Here is a 21,894-nt window from a genome sequence, read left to right as displayed (position 1 = left end):
TTGAAATGTATATTCGGACGAATGTCTGTCTCAGGTCTATAGAAATTATTACAGTTTCCGGCTTCCCACCAGCTCTCGTCGAGGATCCTTCTTAAAACGAATATATCATATGCCGCACTTTTTTCTTTTGGAGGGCCGTTTAATCTACTTGTCAATGTTCGACTTGATAACTCAATCTATTTAGAAGTATGTTAGCATAAATTTTATAGGGATTTTCATTTTATCAATCAAACCTTCCGTTCCATATTTCAAGAATTCATCATGAATGTTATCCACCCAAGCGCGCTGTTGTTTCTGGTTGTTTAAATGATGATTTGGAGTTCTCCTCGCGTTGGTTCAGGACTCTGGTAGATTCAACCTCGATTCCTCATTAATACACATGTATTCATTTTATTCCCCATTTTATTATGAATCGACTGACGCAATCGGCTCTTCTTGTTTCGCTTGGTGTTGTTTGTGTTGTCTAATGAACCGGAACGTTTTCGCCAGTTGGCTGTCCTTTTCCACTTCTTCTAGAAATTTGACCACTTTTTCTGAATGCGTCTCATAAGCAATTCTCTTCACAGCTTTTGCATATCTTGCTTTCTTTCTCAATATAGGATTGTTTCTATCTACCATATGCTTTTTGTTCGCCATTAATTATCTCCTCACCTAATTTGCTCTAGGATTGGATACTGGAGATTCAAAAACCGTTTCAGCAGCTTTAATAATCGATGATTGCATTTTTATTTTTTCAAATTCCCTCCAAGCTTGGAATTCCGCTTCTTGAGATAATCAATAGGACTGATTGGCTGTCTTGATACTTCTTGCTTTTATTCGGTTTTCAGCAGTTCCATATTTGATCATCTTCGCCTGTAGGTGATCCGCTAATGTAATAGGGTTGGCTGTACGTTTCGACGTTTCTTTTTGAGTACACATTTAATCATTTTATGATCTCTTTTCAGAGTATTAAAGTAGCCCTTAAACCATTTTGGACAATGTAACAGGGTCTAACTACGAAGCCTTCCATTATTCTAAGACGTGTTGGCCGATGGGGAATTACTGAAAGACATGAAGTTTTAGAGTTTTAATTCATGCCTGAACTGCTACAATTTACATATTACATAGTGAGTATTTAGTGGTTTGGTTTTTAGGTAAATTACGTTTGTCCGTTCCCTTAGACTTGGGTATGGATTACTCCTGCAGCGAAGAAGAACAGAACTTCTAGATTTTAAGCACAATAATTAATAACGACATCTCACTATTGTATGTAGATTCCAACCACTTTTTACTAACCAATAGTTTTAATAGTTTTTTTTCGATTTCAGTGCAATATTTGAAGCCTAGGATAACTCTAAGGTTAAAACTGGAATGGATTATTATGAATAACGATTTGTTTGATTACCTGAGATTAGTAGAAAGTATGTATGATTAATAATTTCATAATAAATATACAAATATTGAATAGTTTCACCAATTTATAGCATTTTTAGCAAAAAAAAAAGATTGCCCTCGGTATTTACGGGTTAAACGAAGATAATAAATTAGAAATTGATTCTGTTCACCCCAAAGGATACACCACGACTGATTGGCCTATTCTATTTCATGGTCTACCACCAAATGATCAAGTGTACGTACACTCGAAATATAGGTACACTTCACAGTAATAGCGCCAATCAGCGCCGCATGCAAATCAGACTGAAACTCCCTCCCATTGAACAATTTCGCCACGTGCTCGAGTGGGCCTACCTGCTGAGTATCGCGGTAGGTCGCGCTTGGAAATGGTTAGCGTTGTGTCGAGTGGCTCCTTCGAGGTTACCCAGTTGCGGCCAATCTGTGGAAATTCAAAAAAAAAACGAGGGAACGATTACCCATTGACAACGAATCCACTTTCAGTCGATTTACATACCGGAATTAACACTTCGGGCACCAGCGAAGACGAGTGGACGCTATCGGTAAATCCAACAGCAAATACTTTTTCCTTGAAGAATTGTGGAAATTTCTGAGCTAGTTCTACCGTCACCACGCCTCCGTAACTGTGCGCCACAATTGCGACCGCTTCCGGTTCGCTGGGTATGATGTATTTCTCAAACACCGACACGGCGTGCTCCGTGGGGTTTCTGCTACCTTTGATGCCCTTGGTGCCACCGCCAGCCACCTTTCGGTAGTTATCGTTGGTGTTGGTCAGCAACACCTCGTAACCCAACTCGCGGCCTTTGTTGATGTATGGAATTTGAGTCCCCGATTCCATGCTGTGGTTTATAATCAGGCTGTAAACAAAAGTAAAACAAGTTATTGCACACTTTGTTCAGTACTGGACTCTACACTTCATAAGTGCTACAGCGTATGGAGTGCGGGGTGAAGTGCGAAACGTCAAAAGAAATGTCATGTTGTTTTGTTTTGATTGTATATGCTGCTGAAAGTGTTTGCGTAAAGAAGTATTTGATACTATATTCAAAGTAAATTGTGTTTAATCAAGTTTCTAACAACAGTATTTCGAATATTCAGTACCGGAGAGCTAGCTTAAATACAAAATATGTCTGTTTGTACGGCTACTATTTTCTGAGTTTGTCTAGAGCCCGGCTACAGATTATTTTACAGATATAGGTCAAAGTTGGATTAAACGGTGAATATCTCATCAAATTGAGTTGCAATCACGCAAAACACATTTTACCTACGTAAAACATATATCTATAAAGCATCGCAATCAATTATAATATGCTTAATCATATTTTTATCCATCCTTAGAAAATAAAATGTCAACTATGCTTCTACAAGCGTTGATTCATAACTGTGGGGTATTGAAAACCAATCACAGTTATGAATCAACGATAAGACGATTCCGAAAGAAACGCCAAAACGTACAGTCACCCCACAGTTATGGATCAACTAAGAATCATTTTTCAGAACAAAATATGATTAAAAAACACGGTGACGCTGTACAAAAGAAAATTACCACCCTGGCACTGCAAAATATAGTTGGTTTTGAGAATACATCTCAAAATTCTCGGTTATTTACGAAAAAGTGTCGATTTTGATAGAAATTTCAAACGATGTCCACCCCACAGATGTGGATCTGAGGGAGACGAGGATCCTTATTATGGATCAAAACGACTCATATTATGGATCAAAGCACTATAACAGCAATTTATCTGCGAGATAAACGAATGGTGTGCTAGTGAAAGCAAACGTTTTGGCGTTTATTTCGGAATCATCTTATCGTTGATTCATAACTGTGGTATGGTTTTCAATGCCCCACAGATATGAATCAACGCTTCTGGGAATACGGTAGACATTTTATTTCCTACGGACGGAAGAAATATGCTTAAGCATATTATAATTGATTGCCATGCTGTACAGATTTATGGTCCACGTAGGTAAAATGTATTCTGCGTATTTGTAACTCTATTTGATGAGATATTCCCGTTTTAATCCAACTCTGATCCATATATGTGTGCTATCCATAACTGTGGGGTGACTGTATGCTTCCATTAACACGCCATTCATTCGCAGATGAATTGCTGTTATAGTGTTCTGATCCATTATACGAGTCGATTTGACCCATAATAATTCACGGAGAGAAATGACATTAGTTTGAAACAACCATTTCTTTGGTTGAAATTCAAGGTACAAATTTGGTTGTTACAAACTATATTTTAGTTGATGCGAAGTCAAAATTTTTATTGAAACAAAGTTGGTATAGAGGCAGCATCAACCTAAGAATTAATGTTGTTTTTAATTAAATGTTGTTTCTTTTGAACCGACAAGCTGTTTGTTTCCAACTGATATTTGCATTGTTTTTAATAAAATTAGGGTTGAAGTTTTTCGCCACCACCAAACTAAAATAAGATTGTTAGCTCACAAGCAAATGAAGCTACCACGAGAGAAACCGGATATTCTAGTATCATCATCGTTTGGAGGTGCAAAACAGGTAAAATTGAACTGAAACAGGCTATTCTACTGAATTAATAATTATAAGATTATGTTTCTACAATCATTTTCAATATTTCAGATCTCTGTTAATACCACATTTTTTACACAATCTACGGATCTGAGCAACATCAAAATGACGAAAAGTATGCTTGAACTTTATCCAAGCACATAGACAGGTATTTATAAAATGAATTTCCTATCAGTTTGTCCCGATATACATTCTGAAATTTCAATTTCAGATGAACTTTGAAAACACTGGAGTCACTGGAGGCCATAGATGACAAAAAAAAAATAGCAGCTACACCGGATGTTGAATTGTTTATTATAACAAATTGCTGATGAACTATTGTATACATAAGCGTAACCAAATGTACGAATAAAATAAATAAATTGTCCAATGTGCAGTGTAATTGCAATTAAAAAAGCAAAAGAAAACAAGCCAGCAAACCTATCAGCAGCCATTAAATTGTTTATTTCAAACAATAAACTTGTTTAAAACAATCTCAAGATTGGTAACTTCAAACTGATATTTCTAGTTTGAAACAACCTAAACTATTAGTTGTTTTTACAAATGTCAAAGAAAACAACCATTTTCTTGGTTGTTTTTAACAAAATTTTGTTGAATTTAAGCGCAAAGCTACAAAATAAACAATCAAGAAATTAGTTTGTTTCAACTATCGTACAAGGCTGCATTAAACTAAAATTTTGTTTATGCAATATTCAACCTAAACTTTAGTTTGAATATAACTAATATTTGGTTGAGTTTACCATATTTTTTTCTCCGTGATGGAGCACCCTCTTCTACTGATCCAAATCTGGACAACGTTTGCAATTTCCATCGAAATCGACATTTTTGTAAATAATCGAGCATTATCAGATGTATTTCCAAAAACAACCTAATTCTGCAGTAAGGTACCGTAAAGTGCCCTAATTCAGCCCAGTGCCTAATTCCGCGCATTTCATACAAAATTATTTATATATGGAAATACACATTAATATTTCAACAACTTTCAATGCTATTCGAGGCTACTTTGATTTAGCATAAGTTTGAATCACAAATAAAAGCAAATAAGGCATTTTTTCGCGGCATAAAAAAATAATCAGTGAAGGCCCGTCGGAGTAGACGTCATTTTTCTAATTTTCTTAGCGTCCGTGCTAAGACTGTAGGACAACAACAAACGCGATTTCTTTATCAAATATATTTTATTTTTTATGCTATATTCCATGGAACTACTTGCTACAGATATGTTTCATGGTGCTTCTATGAAATCTTATCAAATATTACCATAATTATTGAGTTTTATTCAAAAAAGTATTGCGCGGAATTAGGCTACGTCTTTTTTCCATAATGCCCTAATTCCGCGCACTGTTCTTCGTATAACAACAGACGAGTAAAACATGTTATATCCGTCTTCACATCTGTCTATTTCTCTGAAAAGTAACTTCATGCATACATACGTTTCATGTACAAACGGAATATAGGGAAAACCCACTTAGGCAGCGTCCATAAATGACGTAGTATTTTTTGACCAATTTTTGACACTCCTGCCCCTTTGTAGCCTTTTTTCCATACTTAATGCATGGTTCGTAGCAAAATCGTAAACTTCCCCCTCCCCCTAAAACGCTACGTCATTTATGAACGGCCCCTTACAGGGAAAAATACCACGTGGTTTATGCACAGCCCCAAAAAAATAGTCTATACATCTGTGCGCACAAAATTGACTTAGCATAATGAACCACACATAACATTGCCAATGTACACTTGTTTATGATTCTTATTTATATTAAACAATCCATATAGAATTATTGGAAAAACAACAGAAGACCCCACAAATTACGACACATTCTCGGGAAATGATTCACGGAAACGTTACGATCCCTACATAATTTACGAAGCTTCCATACAAAAAGTATGATAATACGGAGGAGAGGGATTGAAAATGGCCATATTTTGTGTGACGTAATTTATGGATGAGTCTTAGGTTCTTCTGAGGTATCTTTTTTGCTTAAAAAATTAAGTTTCAGTTACCCGTGGTATTAGTGGATACCATTAATTGATTTGCTTAAAACATATTGATTCCAAGCAATAATGCGAACTACTCCTTGTATTGTATGAACAGTGCAGAATACAAATAGGGGTAGTCGGAGCGGTTTCGCCAATAGGGTGGAATGATTCACATTGGCATGGGGGTTTTTCAGAGGCTTTCCTTAGCAGAGAGTCCGCGGCTACAAAGCAAAGCCATGCTGAAGGTGTCTGGGTTCGATTCCCGTTAATGCCAAGAAGAAGAAGATGGGGTTTTTTTCTCGACCGAATTGTCTAAAACTATGCAATAAGAAACATATTTAAGCCAAATATGAGCTCAGTAGATTTCGAAAGAGTATTTCATTTCTAAACTTTCCAGTTCAGTGAATAAAATATTTAAATTGTAAGATTCTATGAGATAATTTCACAACATAAAATAGGGTGCTCAAATCCCCCCATCGACAAAAAAATCTACGAAAAGCTCATTCGTGATTTTTTAAGACAACGGAAATCGTGCATATCTAGTGCATTGATCTAAAAATTGCAATACTAACGACTTTTCTTAAGATGGCCAAATTGACCCACTTTCCCCTAGACGAAATTCACACGTACCAATGCCACGGTATTGGTTATCTTTATTTCATGTGATAGACAAAAAATAATAATAAAAAAAAACTGAACGTAGACTAAAAAGTTACGGTTCATATAAAACTCTACGTTTTCTCATACAAAAAGTGTTACGGAAGGGGAGGGGGTTGAAAATTTTCAATTTTAAGTGTTACGTAAGGAATGGATGCAGCCCCTCATCAAAATTAATGTTAATTTGATTGTATCATGAGTGCGCGGAATTAGGCATTCTTCTGCGCGGAATATGGAAAAGCGTTTAAAAAATGCGCGGAATTAGGCAATTTCAACGAGTGAACTATTTCAAAAAAATCACGAATGTTAATTATGAATACAGTCTAGTTTATATTTTTCCCATAATCTAGAATAGATTTGCTAGCGATCAACCCATAAAGCTTTTTTTTGTTGATGCAATACTATTTTTAAGTAACCATTTGAATCGTGTTATTCCTTAACTGCGCTGAATTACGGCACTTTACGGTAATTTTGTTTTGTACAGTGTCACCATGATTTTTAAGCATATTTTGTTCTGAAAAATGACCCTTAGTTGATCCATAACTGTGGGGTGACTGTACAAGGAAAATAGCAATGAAAACGCTTCACATATAGCTATTTCGGCATTTACTGCAGATTCAACATTTATAAAATTTATAACATTTATATATCGATATTGTGGTTATTTACCACAATATCGATATATTTACACACCAAATTTTGAGTTTGTCTTCCAGCAAAATGAATTGCTGAAAGAACTTCAGCAATTCAAATTTTGCTGGTAATTCAGTAAACCAAATCTTGTTTGCTGAATATTCAGTAAACTGATAGTTTACTGAAACGATCAGCAAGACATCTGTCAAAAAGATGACTTGTTTTCTTCTCACTGAATAGATGGAGAACCATCCACAACGGACGTTCGTAAGTATGAAAAATATAACGAACTAAACATAAATATTACAATTAAAGACATTCGTTTCTTTTTTCAGGAATTGTTGTATACAAAAGGAGTCTTCCAGCACACCGAAGCACAAATCGGATTCATTTTCAACTGCTGGGTGTTGCGCTAAATTTTCACTCCTCGTTGTTCGGCATTCCACAAAATATAATGAGATGGACGATTCAAAGCAGTCAAAATAATAATACGCATGATTAATAATGGGATAATTCATGTTGGAGTTGTAGAAAAGCGTGTTCCACAATAAATTGCCTATAGAAAGTGAAAACATAAAATATTTTATTACCCAAACCGAATTTACTGATTACTGGTAATCCAGCAAACATTGTTTAGATTCAAATTACTGATTAACCAGCAAACGGGCTGAGCCATCGGGCTTGTGTATTGCTGAATATTCAGCAAATGAGCTGTCATTTCTCTGATCATCCAGTTTGCTGAACGATCAGCAAATTTTACTTTGCTGGATGGATTGCTGGAATTACAGCACAAAAAAAATCAGCAAAATTTTGCTGGTAGCCAGCAATAAAAATTTGGTGTGTACACACCAAATTTTGAGTTTGTCTTCCAGCAAAATGAATTGCTGAAAGAACTTCAGCAATTCAAATTTTGCTGGTAATTCAGTAAACCAAATCTTGTTTGCTGAATATTCAGTAAACTGATAGTTTACTGAAACGATCAGCAAGACATCTGTCAAAAAGATGACTTGTTTTCTTCTCACTGAATAGATGGAGAACCATCCACAACGGACGTTCGTAAGTATGAAAAATATAACGAACTAAACATAAATATTACAATTAAAGACATTCGTTTCTTTTTTCAGGAATTGTTGTATACAAAAGGAGTCTTCCAGCACACCGAAGCACAAATCGGATTCATTTTCAACTGCTGGGTGTTGCGCTAAATTTCCACTCCTCGTTATCGGCATTCCACAAAATATAATGAGATGGACGATTCAAAGCAGTCAAAATAATAATACGCATGATTAATAATGGGATAATTCATGTTGGAGTTGTAGAAAAGCGTGTTCCACAATAAATTGCCTATAGAAAGTGAAAACATAAAATATTTTATTACCCAAACCGAATTTACTGATTACTGGTAATCCAGCAAACATTGTTTAGATTCAAATTACTGATTAACCAGCAAACGGGCTGAGCCATCGGGCTTGTGTATTGCTGAATATTCAGCAAATGAGCTGTCATTTCTCTGATCATCCAGTTTGCTGAACGATCAGCAAATTTTACTTTGCTGGATGGATTGCTGGAATTACAGCACAAAAAAAATCAGCAAAATTTTGCTGGTAGCCAGCAATAAAAATTTGGTGTGTAGGCATTGAGGAAATGGAATACCAAGTGTGCATTTTTGGGCAGTATGGGAGGAAACTAAAATTTCTAAAAATAACCAGGAACTCAGAAATGCTTATTTCAGGCTGATATTTTGTACATCTAATATCGCATACTAGGTGAATAGTCAGAAAATAATTAAGATAGAAATTTCATTGTTATTACATTACGAGGCTCATTTATAATCTCAATGTGACTGTTATGCGATTATATTTACCAATGTGACAAAACAACTTGGTATTTTTTTTTCGAATTTTCTAGAACAATCTCACAGATTTCAGTAAGTTGATCGAAAGTATTTATCATTTGTTGACTCTCCCCGGTATTAACTCCAATTTGTCAAAAATGTCGAATGTGACTGTTATGCAGTTATGGGCAGTATTGGCCTTATGCAGAATACACATATTTTAGTTTTCGACGCATCAGAGAAGTCCACCAATTTGAGAAAACCGAAATGACCACCCTTTAGTTTTAGCATATACCAGCAATCAGTGACATAAAATTGGAATTCTAACGATGGATGCCGATAGCAGCTTGGTTTTACCGAGCATTGCACAATGGTCGGAAAAAATTAAGTTTGGCCAAAACTATTTTTATCGCCTTAATCGATGAAATATGTAAACTGAGTAGTGTTTGATCCTTCGACCTTGACGCTTGCTCCTGCGGGGGCGGGTGATGAGGGCAGGATCAAACATGTCGCGCGTCGTTCGCTCATAGAAATGAAAAAGCGCCGCGGATCGTTAGTACCTAGTGTTTGATCTATTGATCGCGTCGTTTGCTCTTGCGAGGGCGACTGACGAACACTTGTTCGGCGTATACGGCATTGTACAATGCGATTATCGAATTATTTCGCGAAACCGGTTAGGCGTGATTATATCATGGATCGCATCACCAAACATTGATGACTCCCAGATCTCTACCTTATCCCACTAACCCAATATCCTTTCCATGACAACCGTGGAGATGCAGAGGTAATCTCGGTCTCTAGTAACAACGGTAGTCACATTAACATTCCTTCCCTTCCCCGATGACCGTAAGGACGTGGCCAGCGCCGTTATTGACTTTTAAATTTGAACTCTCGATTTGTGCACATTGAAGAATGGTAAGCTAATCCCAAGCCCCATTCATTAATTCCCTGTGCAACTTCGATTGTTCTGGTCAATCACGGAGTAGCAACTACGAATTGTACGGTCATCTATGCTTATGTTTATGCTTATTCGATGAAATATGTAAACTAAATATGTTATTTGGCTTTTTTTTTTGTTTCAGAAGGGGTTATTCACAAATTACGTAACATTTAAAAACAAAGTTTTTTTTTATTAAAAATGTTATCAAACTGGGCTGAAAGCACAATTTTTGTTTGTATTTGACCGAGTTTTATCAAAATGTGTATGAATAGTGGTCAAATATATTTTAAATAAACTTTGTATGAAAAATATCGTCAAAATATATGTTAAATATTGAATTATTCAAATACCTTTAACTTGCAAATCAGCAAATTTCTGCAAAAAAATTAAACGTTTTTTGTAAGATCTAAAGATGCTTTGCACATCAACAATATTCGTAATGGCAGCGACATGACGCGACAAGAGTTGATTTTCATGTTTAAAATCATCAAAATTACTAAAGTGTAATATTGAATACAGTCATCTCTCTCTTACTAGATTTTAAAGCGACCATCGAGTTAGGGAGGTATCGAGTTACAGAACACAAAAGCAGTGCAACTGCGTTCCAAGGGACCGTCGAGTTAGCCATGAAAACCAACTTTTACTATGGTTCTCTAACTCGATATCGAGATACGGAATATCGAGTAAGGGAGAGTTAACTGTAGTATTAAAACTTCAACCAAATAAATTAATTAACTCATTACGCGTGGTAAAGATGGACAAATTATGAGTGAAATAATGAAAAATATCCACGTGCTCGGCTGGGATTTGAACCCAGGACTCTTGTATGCTAGACGAGCGCTTTACCAACTAAGCTACCGAGCCACTTGATGACCCAATAACTGAGTTGGTTACAAGTTAAGAATTCAAATCCCTACAGACCACGCGGACCCCTTTCATAACCCATATCCATCCATCTCATGTTAACTACTACATAGAGGCAGTAACACTCTAATATAAATTGACGCTTAGCGGAATTTGGGGCAAGTGTGCCATAGGGGCAAGTGTGCCACCCCTGATTTTTGTAAAAACTACAAACTATATTTTTTATTTGAGCTTAACAATATGTTCCCTTATAGTCCATAATACAATGGTCAAAATATGACGCAAATTGCTCTATTTTTCACATATTTACATCGACTTATGTGAAAACCATAAAATTTCAGTGATTTTTTATAAGATTTCGTTGTTTTTAAATAGCATGGTGAGAGGTAAATTAATAACGAATTTTTCAAACGTACTGTACATTGTGAAGCTTTACAAATGTGTAAGTAATTGTGGCATTTGAACGAAAAAAATATTTAGTTTTACATACAAAATCCATTTTGGTTGAAATTTATACTTTTTGGGGCAAGTGTGCCACCTATTTGGTAAACAAAAATGGTTGGGGTGAAATTCATAAAAATGTAAACATCATCAACAAAATCATGATAATGAACCAAAATGAGGCACCAGTAGTGGTTTTTGAAGTGTAGAAAAGGAATAGCGAACATTTTTGCTCCCACAATGATTTTTTCTCCAAATATTCGATAATAACATGGTTTTAGGCGTTTTAAGAACTATTTAACTTATTTTCATCAATATTTTACCTTTATTTAGTGCTGATCTAGTGTAATATTATACAGATCCTCCATAATGAAAGAGTAATTCATATATCGCATTGAATGGAGACAAAAAAAACGATTTTAGTTATTCGAATTGACTAGTAGAGAGTTCCACATGTGACGAACCTTGTTATAAAGCATCCCCTCATGACGGTAAACCCAAAAATATTTTAAAAAATGTCAATTAGGCTCTGCTTTGTTGGCAATATCAATAGGAAATAATGAAAATTTCATTACAAGTAGAATTACATGAATGTTCATTGGCCGTCTTGCCCCATAAGGGTGGCACACTTGCCCCATAGTGTTGAAAATCAGGGTATTTTGGATGATATTTGAGGAGCTCCAAAACTAATACTTTTTGAAATTATTTTTTTTTTAAATGGCACAGTGCTTATGAAAAGATGTGAAACTAACATCGTGAGGCTGAATTGGCAGGTTTTTTAAGCTTTAGACAAAGTTAGAGAACAATTTGCTTAAGGTGGCACACTTGCCCCAAATCCCGCTATATTGAGCTGTTCGATAATCCAATCCACATGGTTATTAATTCCCATGTGTGTAGTTAACATGAGATGGATGGATATGGGTTATGAAAGGGGTCCGCGTGGTCTGTACACGCAGCGAAATGGACTACCGGGTACCCCCGTTGTTTTGACCACATTTAATCTGAACACTTTTTAATCTGCACCCCGCTAATTTGCACATCGTTCAGATTAAAAATGGTGCAAACGTCATTTAGCTCATGGAACGGAGTGAAGTGAGATGGAACGCTGAGGAACGGAACGCAGAATTAAAACAAAACAGTGAAAGAGGTAACCAGAAGCACTTTTCTAGGGTGACTAGATGTTCAAATTAAAAATGAACCCCGATGGTTTGCATGAGGTACCGTTCAAATTAGCGGGGGTGCACGATATCGAAATTCATACATTTTGCCTTATGAAAGATGGAACGATTATCGCAATACGAACGCTTTATGTATTGTTTTAGCATCCATCCACACCATGGCGTTGCTAGGCGCAGGTTGTACGCACGAGCCTATCGATCGCAAGGTCCTTGGTTTGATTCCAGATTGCCACGAAAACTATTTTTGTTTTCAAATTTCGATTTCATAAGGCAAATTTATGAATTTCAACCCGATTCCTTGTGGCGCATTTTCATAAGGGGTTCCTATGTTAATCGATAGCCCATTTGCCTGAGTGTAGGGATTTGAATTCTAAACTTGTAACCAACTCAGTTGTTGGGTCACCAAGTGGCTCGGTAGCTTAGTTGGTAAAGCGTTCGTCTAGCATACAAGAGTCCTAGGTTCAAATCCCAGCGAGCACGTGGATTTTTTTCATAATTTCACCCATAATTTGTCCATCTTTACCAAGCGTAATGAGTTAATTAATTTATGATAAATCAACTAACTATTGCTTTTCAGTCAAGAATTCTTGAAATGGTTTTGAACTATTTGCAACAACTTTTGTTGAAGCACTGTTTATAAAAACATTGTCTTGGTGGTTCAATGGTTGAACAAAGCTGTGGGAATTGCAGGGTTTTACTTTAAAATGTTGAAGCAAGAAAATAAATAATTAAATCATTCCCCTTTAATTTTTTTTCAATGTTTCAACAGTTTGACATTGATTTTAGAAAAGAGCTTATTTGCAAAGAACGGTTTCTCTCATCGTTGCTCTCCGCATTATTTTAGAAAACTGATTCACTTTTCGAAACATATTTTAGTGTTGTAAGATAATGGATTATCAAATCTTGCTTCGTAATAGTTGAGATTCTTTTCAGATCCAAGCTTTAAAAATTCGCTATGTTCAGTTCTCCTGTTTCCTTTACACACATATATTTTTCTACATTTGGTTAAGAACAACTAACTCGCTAAAATATATTTAATAGATCATAATATTACATAATGTTGAACGGCTTTATGTATAATAAGCGTGATCATGAATAAATTTACATCAATAAAATTTATGAAATTTTTAATCAATGATATTGATTTAAATTGATGAAATTTTGATCAATGTAATTTTTATCAACCAAATTTCGTGAAATTGGTGATGAAAAATTAGGAATCGTATCTCCCAATCTCAAACTTTACAGTGATTGAGATGTAGGAAATTTGTCTTTGATTATAAATCTGTTTGCTGTTTGCTTTATTTAGGTATAAAAGGCGCAATAAGTACAAATCTTTTTTTTTCAAATCTTTAGTGACTAGTGACTAATGGACAAGTCAATTAATGCGATAAAAAACTTCGAATAAAAAAAATAAAAATGGTCAAACTCGATTACTTTTTCAAATCGACGTAAGTAACTTTTATACGGTTTTGAGAAAATTAATTAGGAAAAATCACAATCTATTTTCTAAAACTGTTTTAAAATGAATCACCTTTTTAACATTTTTTTTGCCGTGTACTTCGCTCAAATTTTGCATACATTCAGCTCACGTGCAAAAACTAGGTAGTTTCTATTATTTCCCACAATAATAATTATAAGAAAATGATAAGCCGTTTCATTCAGTTACTTTCGACGTTTTTCTACCAGTGTAAAATCGGCTCAAGTAGTGTTTTGTTTTGATTCGTGGTTAAGTCACTTTGTCTCTCCATACAGCGGGGCGGCGAAAGTAGTGGTTAGGTTGCGAAAGTTGAAAATCTTACTTTCGTCGTTTTGTAAATCCGGAAATTAAACGTTCTAAAAGTGAAAAGTTGAGTTGGTACAGAGCGGTACATGTAGAATTCCGCCTGCTTAACACGTAGGATCGATAAAGTAAGTTTGTATACTTTTTTGACTTGAGTCTGTATGAATAAGTTTTCGAGAAATCTAGGAAATTAAAACGAACCTATTAGTAAAAATGCGTTTCCAATTTTGGCTGAATGTACTTTTAGTACTCTTTTACAGAGTTGAAAAAATGTACTCTTTCTGGTGAGATCAAATATGGTAACCCTAGTTTTAGTGGCACTGATAAGTACCATTTTTAATTTTAGCACTGAAAAGTACTGTTTTATTGCTTTAGGTAGTTTTTAAGAAAACTTCCAAGAGCAGAGTGTACGCACAGCACGAAGGTATATTAAAGTTTTTTAATTTTACAATCAAGTTTTCATGCAAAACTCTGTCGAATGCTTTCCCTATGCCTAGAAGAGCAAGACTAGTGTAGCAAGTGGAGTGTTGTTGGAACGGATCAAATTTGTTACACGTAAAAGTTGATAAGTAGTCGAATGTCCATGTCGAAATCCGAGCTGTTTATAGGCAAACTATGAATTTTCGTTGATGTGGACTATCATTCTGTACAAAATGACTTTTTCAAAATGTTTACTGATAAAGGAAAGCAAGCTGAATGGACGATAGCTGGAAGCTTGTGCAGGATTTTTGTCCGGTTTTAAAGTTGGTACAAGCTTGGCATTTCTCCATTTATCAGAAAAATATGGCAATCGATAACTTTTGTTAAATATATCAACCAAGAATGATAAGCTTCTCTTTAGAAGATTCTTTATGAAGATGTAGAACCTTCATGATCGCCAGGGGCTTTCATGTTTTTGATTTGTTTTAACAAAAGTTCTCACTTCTTCCAAATCAGTCTCCCATGATTTTTTTAAAAACGTTCTCTTAATTGAGAATGCTTCCAAAATCCTGAGTAACCAAAATTAAAATTGTACGCGCTTTCAAACTGCATAGCAAGTTTTTGAACTTTTTCGCTAGTTAGTAATAAAAAAGACAATTTACACCGTCTTCAGCCAAAGGCTGCACAGACTGAACAATCACGAACATTAGGCAACGGACAACACGGAACACCCAGTAGCCCAGTAATAAATTTTTCGATTGACGAAAAGTTTCCACCGACTGAAGCGGGAATCGAACCCACGCTTTGTGGCACAATACGCCTAAACGGCTGACGCCGCTAACCTAAAGTGACCAGACGTCCCGGATTGTGCGGGACAGTCCCGGATTTGAGCAACCTGTCCCGCATCACCAAGTGTCCCGGAAAACGTCCCGGATTGTAGAGGTAACCAGAAATAAAACTTATGTTTAAAACATGAGTAATGAAATATTATCAACTGCTATATGGATATTCAAAATCACTGGTCGGCTTTCTCCATGTACCAATAGGAAATGTAATCAAAATCTTAACAGAATCAATACAGGAAATTATTTTACGTTGAAATATTTTCAAAATGTTATTGGAATCCTAACATAATTCCTTTCGCACTCAACATTTCTGTAATTATTTGGTTTCAATCAAAATAAATAGAATCCATGGATTGACCCATAGTCAGAATTAGGGCTGTGCAAATATCGATATCATCGATAATATCGATATTATCGGATCGAGTTTATCGATACGATATCCGATATCTGTCGGCTCGATATTTTCCGATATCGATAAGGCTATTATCGATCCGATAACAATTCCGATAAATCAGAACAACATTTGTTGTATCTACTACATAATTGAAAATTGTTGAATACATTTTAATAATTAATTGGATATGGCAAAATATCAATAAGTAATCGACTCCATAATGCAACAGTTGGTGTCAAACGAAGCCGGTATTGTCAGTTACATTTTTAAACATCTCTTTTGAAAATTATCGAATATCGGTTAGATATCGATAATGTCAAATCCGATATATCGCCGATACCGATATTGATTCAATATGATATCGCCGACAAATCCTCATAGTACACAGCCCTAGTAAGAATTCTTATACAATTCTGATAGAAATAAGAATTTCCACAGTATTCACTGGTAAAAATATCACAATATTTCAGCTCAGGTCTTATCAAAATACTTCCAGGATATGCAACAGCATTTATTATATTTTTAACTTTTGATTTGGGAGTTTCTTAAATGGCACTGTTAAGGAATTCATTATTTTGTTCAGAATTTTCCTAATGATTTTATTCAGAATGTTAAGGAAGATTGACTGGACTTTGATGATGATGATTGGAGATTTCGACTTTCAGTCACGAATTACGCGTTGATTATTTTAAATCATTGCCAACGTTTCGATCCAGTTGTTGACCGTGATTAGCCGACGGCAATAGACAACAGGCAATTTTTGTGTAAAATTCTTGTTCCGTACCACCCACCCACCATCCGATATAGGGTGCTGGTGATGAATAAGACCAGTGCGATACCCAATCGAGACAAGTACCGTGTGCGCTACACGAATTAACGACAAGCTGATTCCTATCGAGCCCTGAAGAAGATCGCAACAACTGGATCGAAACGTTGGCAATGATTTAAAATAATCAACGCTTAATTCGTGACTGAAACCGAAATCTCCATTATTAGTCGTTACCCTATTGTTGGACGATGGGTATAGAAAATTAACTAAATTTCATATTTAGCAATCCAATGTGGCGGCTTCAGGAGAGTAAGAATTGTTGGAAACCCATGCAATATAGGTATTTTCGGAACGGGCACGATGAGGATATGACGAAAATCGATATCCGACGTTATTTTGAAATCCAAGATGGCGGCATCTGGTCAAGGAAAATTGTTGAACCCCATGTAATATGGGTATTTTCGGAACGGGCACGACGAGAGGATGATGAACATCGATATTTGACGCCATTTTGAAATCCAAGATGGCGGCATCTGGTCAAGAAATTGTTGAAAAACCGTGCAATATGGGTATTTTTGGAACGAGCGCGACGAAGGGACGATGAAAATCGATATCCGACGCCATTTTGAAATCCAAGATGGTGGCCTCCGGATTAGTAAAATCATTAAAAACCCATGCAATATGGGCATTTTCGGAATGGGCGCGACGAGGGGATGACGAACATCGATGCTCGACGCTATTTTGAAATCCAAGATAACGGCCTCCGGATTAGTAAAATCATACCTCGATATAACGTAACCTCTTTATAACGTAACTCAATATAATATGAACAAAAACATGATTTATGAATGATTCATGATTTCCGTCATCCCCTCATCGTGCCCGTTCCAAAAATACCCATATTGAATGGGTTTCAATGATTTAAAAAAACCGGAGGCAGCCATCTTGGATTTCAAAATGGCGTCGGACAACGATTGCCGTCATTCTCTCGTCGTGCCCGTTCCGAAAATATCCATGAGAACATACCTTGATTTATTTTTATTGGTCTTTTCCCATTATGCGCAAGATTTTGGTTTCAGTATTTGTATCAATGATAGGATAGATAGGGATAGCTATAGAATATTGCAAATAGTTTATTTTTACCCAAAGATAGATGATAAAGATATGCTTGATCCAACAGTGATAAAAAATGCTGACAGTATCTCCATCCGTCTATCAATTGATAGAGATAATATAGTCTATCTTCTATTCATCACTTTTCAAGAAGTGATAGTATCCCTATCACTACCCATAGTGATAGTATCATTTGATAGTATCAAAAGATAGACGTGATAATGGTAAATGATATCCCTCTCATTTGAAGCCTGTTACCTGGAATCGAACCAAGAACCAAGGCTCGAAAGCACTCCCCTCGTCTATCGGGTTTATGGACAAAAGGTCGAAGGACAAAAGGACGAAAAATATTTGCTTGTAAGGAAATTGTTCCTTCTTTGAAAAACGATTTTCGAGCTTTTGTCTCCCCTGGTTTGTTCTTCGACCTTTTGTCCTTTCGACCTTTTGTCCTTTCAACCTTTTGTCTTTCGACCTTCTGTCCTTTCGACCTTTTGTCTTTCGACCTTTTGTCATAGATTCCGTCTATCGACGCCTTGATGTGGGGTGATGCTAAAACGATAAATAAAGCTTTCGTATTGCAATCGTTCCATCTTTCTTAAGGCAAAATGTATGAATTTGTATGGTCCAGATCACCGCATGTATAATTGATACGCAATAAGAACAAATCAAGAGAACCGTGTTCGACGATTCCCCCCTCCGCAACGGTCCTTGTATGAAAAAGTAAATTCTGTGTATGAGCCGCAACGTTTGAGCCTACTCCCCCTCCCCCTAGAGCGTTACGTAATTTGTGGACGGCGCCTTAGTCTGCACAAATTTAGTGACGTTGTGTATTCAATATGACTCTCAGCTATTCTATCTATAACTGCAATGCTGTTCTCAGTGTAGTCTGAATTTTTCTGCATTGGCCCTTTCAACGAGTAGAACATAATGAGTGACGTTCAATTTCAGCCATTGTCAACAAATACGAAAAGTTACCAATACATAACCTAGTTTTTGTACTTTTTTTGGATTGCCGAAGAGAACAATTTTGTTGCCGACAATAGTAATTGCATTGCCGATAAAAGAACAAGTACCTTGTGACTTTGGTGTGGAAAAATAGACGATTTAGAGAACAAAATAGTGTTTTGTGCATAATAATTAATAAATTAAGTGTGCTCAAGTGTAGTTCAGGTGTCTCCTGTTAATTGTTGTGCTTTGTTGTTGTGTATGATTGCCTTCCTAAAAGTTCAACTGCTTAGGCTGCCGACAATACGTAAGTTCCCCTACTTTATTAAGAATCTTTCAAAAATTTGCATTGGTTCTCTTCTCGTTTTTTTATTGCTGCAAAGATTTTGCCCGAAATCAAATCTCAATTTTGTTCAGCAAATCAACTCTCTTAATCTGACTCAGAATCCTTCATGATAAAGATTCTTTCTTGGATTTTATTTAGTCCACAATCTTATTAGGATTCAGTTCAAATTACTAAAAAATGTTGTTTCAATATTTCTGAAATCAACTTGAAAAGTATACAACATTTTGATTGGAATTTTGGTTTAAAGGAAACTTAATCATATATTGTTATTTTTATCTGTATTGTATCAATATTGAAAACTCTTTCGCAACAGGTTATGGAAATCCTACTATAATATTTAAAATTAAATGTGGAGTTTGAGCGAAAGTGCGAAAACATTTTCCTTAAACTAATTTTCTAATGTTTACAAATTTTGTCCCGCATTGAAGCCAAACATATCTGGTCACTTTACGCTAACCGCACGGCCACAGAGCCCAAGAGGTAATTAGAGGTAAATTTCAAATTTGGAATTGGTTTCTGAGTTTTTTTTTAATTTTCAGATAATTTTCAAAAGGGTTTAGAGCATGGTTCCAACTGAAAAGTTTTATTTTCAAAATTGTCGTTTCTTAATTGAGTAAAACGTGTTTTTATTTCTTTTTGCAGATCCTTTGCATAGCAGGATCGCGAGTACGTTGAAATTACCTCCTCAAGTTTTTAAGCCGAATCAAGAGTTTAAGATCATCGTCTATAATCACGTATTCAAATTTTACTTCGCATTTTGGTATTATAATGCGCCTTGCTTCAACAATTGAATTAGTTAAAGTTGCAAGAGTATTGTATTTCAAGTGTAAAGAAATGTTAACATCAAGATTGCTATCAGTGTATGTTTCATATATATTCCAGTCGGCTCGAAAATAATTGTAAGTGGAGCTGATAGGATTGAGAATTGCTTCATGGGATATTTGAAATGTATCAGGGGCATGATCAGAATCAAAATCAGCATGAGTTACTAGTTGGCCACAAAGGTGACAGTTAAGACCAAATCAATCGTTGAAGGGTTTCTAGAAGAGGAAAAACATGTAGGGCTATCAGGGTATTGAATTGAGAAATATCCTGAAGAGCACTCATCAAATAAAATTCTGCCGTTTAATTTTAATAATTGTGAGTCAATTTTCGCAAGTCAGTTTGGAGCAATTTAACTTGCTGTCTAGAGCATTGAAAAGGCATATAGGCAGCTATGAAAGTATATTTACCAAGCTGTGTTTCAACAGAAACACCTAGAATTACAAAAACTTTAGTTTCAAATGACGAAAACAGTTGATGTTTTATACTCCTATGAATGATGATTGCAACTCCCCACATGCCCCATCAAGTCGATCATTACGATAAACAAAAAAGTTAGGATCTCTTTTGAGTTTAGATCCAGGTTTCAAATAGGTTTCAGTAATAACTGCACGTTATTAGCTGTAAGAAAATTAAACAGCTCGTCCTCTTTACCATTCAAAGAACGAGTATTCCAATTCAAAATATATAAAAAAAATGGATTCATTAGGAAGGAGACAGGAAACATTGATTCTCCTAATAGAGTTCAAGATCTCCTGCTTAAATCTTCCAAATTCGGAACAACTAACTACGATTGGCGTCACTCTTTGCTTCCTCACTGGAATCAAAGAACCTGGGTTAGAGGCTGCTTCAGTTTGATGTTCGGAAAAATTGTCTAAAGCATCGAACTGATTGGGGGCTGTCCAGTAATTACGTAAGACAATTTTGGCAGTTTTTTTGTATGAAAATAAACATAATTTGTACGGTGCGTAGGAAATCTCAAACCCCTTCTCCCCCCACAACCTCTTACGTAAATAATGGACGGCACCTTGCTCATTTCGATGCAATTATTGACATTACCCGAGTAACACACAAGTTGTAATTAAGGCATATCAACTGAAATATGACCAGATTTGGTCATATAAGAGTTAATCTGCCTCAATTATAACATGTGTGCTACTTGGGTAACCATATACCCCTTGGAAAAAAGTGCACATTCCGGAAAAACGTCCTTTTTTCCATTTTTCCACGTTTAGTGACAGTTTTGAAAACCTCTTTTTTGGAAGGAAGTTGTTAATTCAGAGATGCACCACTTGTACAGTCAACTTTCATTCGTTGCACCAAACCCGTGGCCCACCTAGTGAAAGACTTTCACTAATCGGGCTATCAGGGTATCAGAACGTCGGCTCAGGCGGCACGTTCTCCATCAGTTGGGAGATTTGTGCCTCGCACTTCACAGCCATTTTCATCACTTACCCGATTGGAAAAGGAAAAAGGAAATGGGGTAAGGAAAAGGGGGAGGGGTAAGGAAGGATTTGTTTCAAACAAACACCCCAAAGGGATATTTGAATGAATAAGTTTTATGAAGAAATAAACTTAAATTCAAATTGGAATAATCTGTTCAATTCTTCATAAAATTTAGATGAACGAACTTCTGCACCCCCGAAGGGATACTGAAACATTCATTAAACAATTCTCAAGATCTGCAAATACACTGAAGACTTGGGAATATGAGTCCTAAAGAATTATTTTTTCGAAGGAACACGAACAGAAACTTTCTGGAAACCGTAGTTTATCAGAAAATTTTGTTTTTTAAGAAGGTTTAACGAGTCATCACATATGCTGAAAAAGAAAAGTTTATTTCCTTTTTCAGTCGGTGTGACTTTATTAATCCTCCAAAAGTTTGCCTTTATCATGGGATTCTGGAAAACAAGTCTGTTCAGAACATCGTTCTGATTTAATCCTTCATTTGCATTCCACGGAATGTTCAAGCAAATTCCATTTTGATGAAGGT

The 21,894-nt window shown here is 35.8% G+C and overlaps 1 protein-coding gene across 3 annotated transcripts in view; it reads right to left on the bottom strand.

Annotated features, from left to right (window-relative positions):
• The window catches only part of LOC5568508 (UPF0528 protein CG10038), a 48,183-nt gene that overhangs the window by 19,614 nt on the left and 6,675 nt on the right, over positions 1-21,894 (bottom strand). For all 3 annotated transcript variants that reach the window (XM_021851131.1, XM_001652282.2, XM_001652281.2), the window contains exons 4-5: positions 1,889-2,249; positions 1,729-1,813 (exon numbers count right to left, since the gene is read on the bottom strand). In XM_021851131.1, coding sequence (XP_021706823.1) covers positions 1,729-1,813; positions 1,889-2,249 — 446 coding nt within the window. The remainder of the gene's footprint in view (positions 1-1,728; positions 1,814-1,888; positions 2,250-21,894) is intronic.

Source organism: Aedes aegypti, chromosome 3, assembly GCF_002204515.2.
Source record: "Aedes aegypti strain LVP_AGWG chromosome 3, AaegL5.0 Primary Assembly, whole genome shotgun sequence".
Classification (NCBI taxonomy): domain Eukaryota; kingdom Metazoa; phylum Arthropoda; class Insecta; order Diptera; family Culicidae; genus Aedes; species Aedes aegypti.
Note: the sequence above shows the minus strand (reverse complement) of the source record. Positions and strands in the feature narration are given on the sequence as shown.